Source organism: Sphaeroforma arctica (genome assembly GCF_001186125.1).
Source record: "Sphaeroforma arctica JP610 unplaced genomic scaffold supercont1.1674, whole genome shotgun sequence".
Lineage (NCBI taxonomy): Eukaryota > Ichthyosporea > Ichthyophonida > Sphaeroforma > Sphaeroforma arctica.
Genome location: NW_014038884.1, coordinates 1 through 1813, shown reverse-complemented (window position 1 = coordinate 1813; position 1813 = coordinate 1). Strand labels below are relative to the sequence as shown.

The window sequence follows — 1813 nt, the reverse complement described above, 5'->3', positions numbered from 1 at the left end:
GTTGTCGTGTGGGAGGAGGTAGGTAGGTAGGTAGGTTAGGTAGTAGATATATAGTATATATATATATATATATATATATATATATATATATAGAGAAGGGATATTGACATGTGAGAGAGCAAGGATGATCGCTGTGCTCCAGACACAGTACTCTCTGTGCCTGTCATGAAAACACTCGCCTGTTCCTTTACAAGGCTTCCTAGTGCAGGCCCTGGTTGGCTTCAGTGACAGTTATTCCTGGGTGAGTAAGATGTGACTGCACATATGACCATGCACTACAATGGAAACAATGAACGGCTGATTGTGCGGCAGAGACGTTCACACCGAAACTGTACGGTAGGCTGCGAGGGAGTGCAAGTTGCCTGGGCTGCCGCTACAATCTATATTACACCCGTGGCATGGGTTGCAGCACCCCACGGCTCAGTCCCACCAATAGGCCGAGAAAGGCGCGCATGCCAAACCCTAAACCCTAAAAACCCTTGGACAGTCCTTTCACAGAGACATTGTGCGCAGACACACAGCCACTGACCTACCGTGTACTGCAGAAAGACATTGCACCCAATGCCCGAGCCCATCGCAACGAAACGGGGCAGGCTGAAGTGCTCCACCGCCTTATGGACTACACCAGCCAACTCCTCAACCGACGGATAAGTGGTCCTATGTGTACACATAAGCGACATAGAGGTATGGGTGGGTGCAGCATAGCGGGAAGAGACGGACTGTGTAGTGTATGCATGTGTGTGAATGAATGAATCGGCCCCGGAGAGTGCATGCAGTATATATCTGCCCCGCGATTAAACAGCCGGTTGGTCAACCAGCTTAGATCCAGAGCGTATCAGCCAGAAAAACCAGAACATTCCATCATATACAAGTGCTATGCACACTCTCTAACCGTGACATTCGACATACCCGAGTAGATCGCCGGCTCCAGTCTCACAGCCAGGGGCGTCGATGTGGTACACACAGAAGTCCTCCATCATCTTCTGTGTCAGTTCGTAGTTGAATAGACCTCCGAAACAGGATTTGTCTACCGTGCCAGTGGGAGTTGTAATATGCATCCGTCTTAGTATACAAACACAAAGCTGTACTCTCTGAACGCTAACTGGGGTCGTTGAAACGTTCCTACCTCAACCTACATACAATGTGCGATTGAATGTATATGTACAGTCGGTGCAATCGCATGTGATATCATACCCAAACCCCCACAACCCCACACAGAGCTGTTGAAATACATACGATTGTGAGATTGAATGTATATGTACAGTCGGTGCAACCGTATGTGATATCATACCAAAACCCCCACAACCCCACACAGAGCTGTTGACATACATACGATTGTGCGATTGAATGTATATGTACAGTTGGTGCAACCGTATGTGATATCATACCAAAACCCTCACAACCCCACAGAGAGCTATCGAACCCATGCGTGTTCGAAGTTTTGCCCCGACTCTCACTCGGCTTTGTAATTATTAGTTCAATTTTTTTGTGTGTGTTGTAGTTGTAAACTGGGCTACCCCTGGGGCTATACATGTCAAACTCTCCCAATTGGTCAAGCTGCGTCAGTATGAGCCCATATCTCAACAATAACATATTTACTTATCTCGATAGCACTATATGTTGAGCGATACTTACGTTCGAGTCCGGCATCATGGAACGTGACTATGGCGGGGTTGGCTGTGCTGCCCTGTACGTACACCTGGAATGACCCTCCCCCGTAGGATAGGCGGTGGGACTGAACAACACGTGGTTCCCATCGAGAGAGAGAGAGAGAGAGAGAGAGAGAGAGAGAGAGAGTGTGTGTGTGTGTGTG

The 1813-nt window shown here is 48.2% G+C and overlaps 1 protein-coding gene across 1 annotated transcript in view; it reads right to left on the bottom strand.

Annotated features, from left to right (window-relative positions):
- SARC_11410 (hypothetical protein) overlaps window positions 1-1737 on the bottom strand; it is a gene marked incomplete at its 5' end in the record, with an annotated part of 6264 nt that extends 4527 nt beyond the window's left edge. Inside the window, 3 exons of the mRNA XM_014294501.1 lie at window positions 534-657; window positions 910-1027; window positions 1636-1737. Of these exons, the coding sequence (XP_014149976.1) occupies window positions 534-657; window positions 910-1027; window positions 1636-1737 (344 nt within the window). The remainder of the gene's footprint in view (window positions 1-533; window positions 658-909; window positions 1028-1635) is intronic.
- Window positions 1738-1813: the final 76 nt, after the last annotated feature.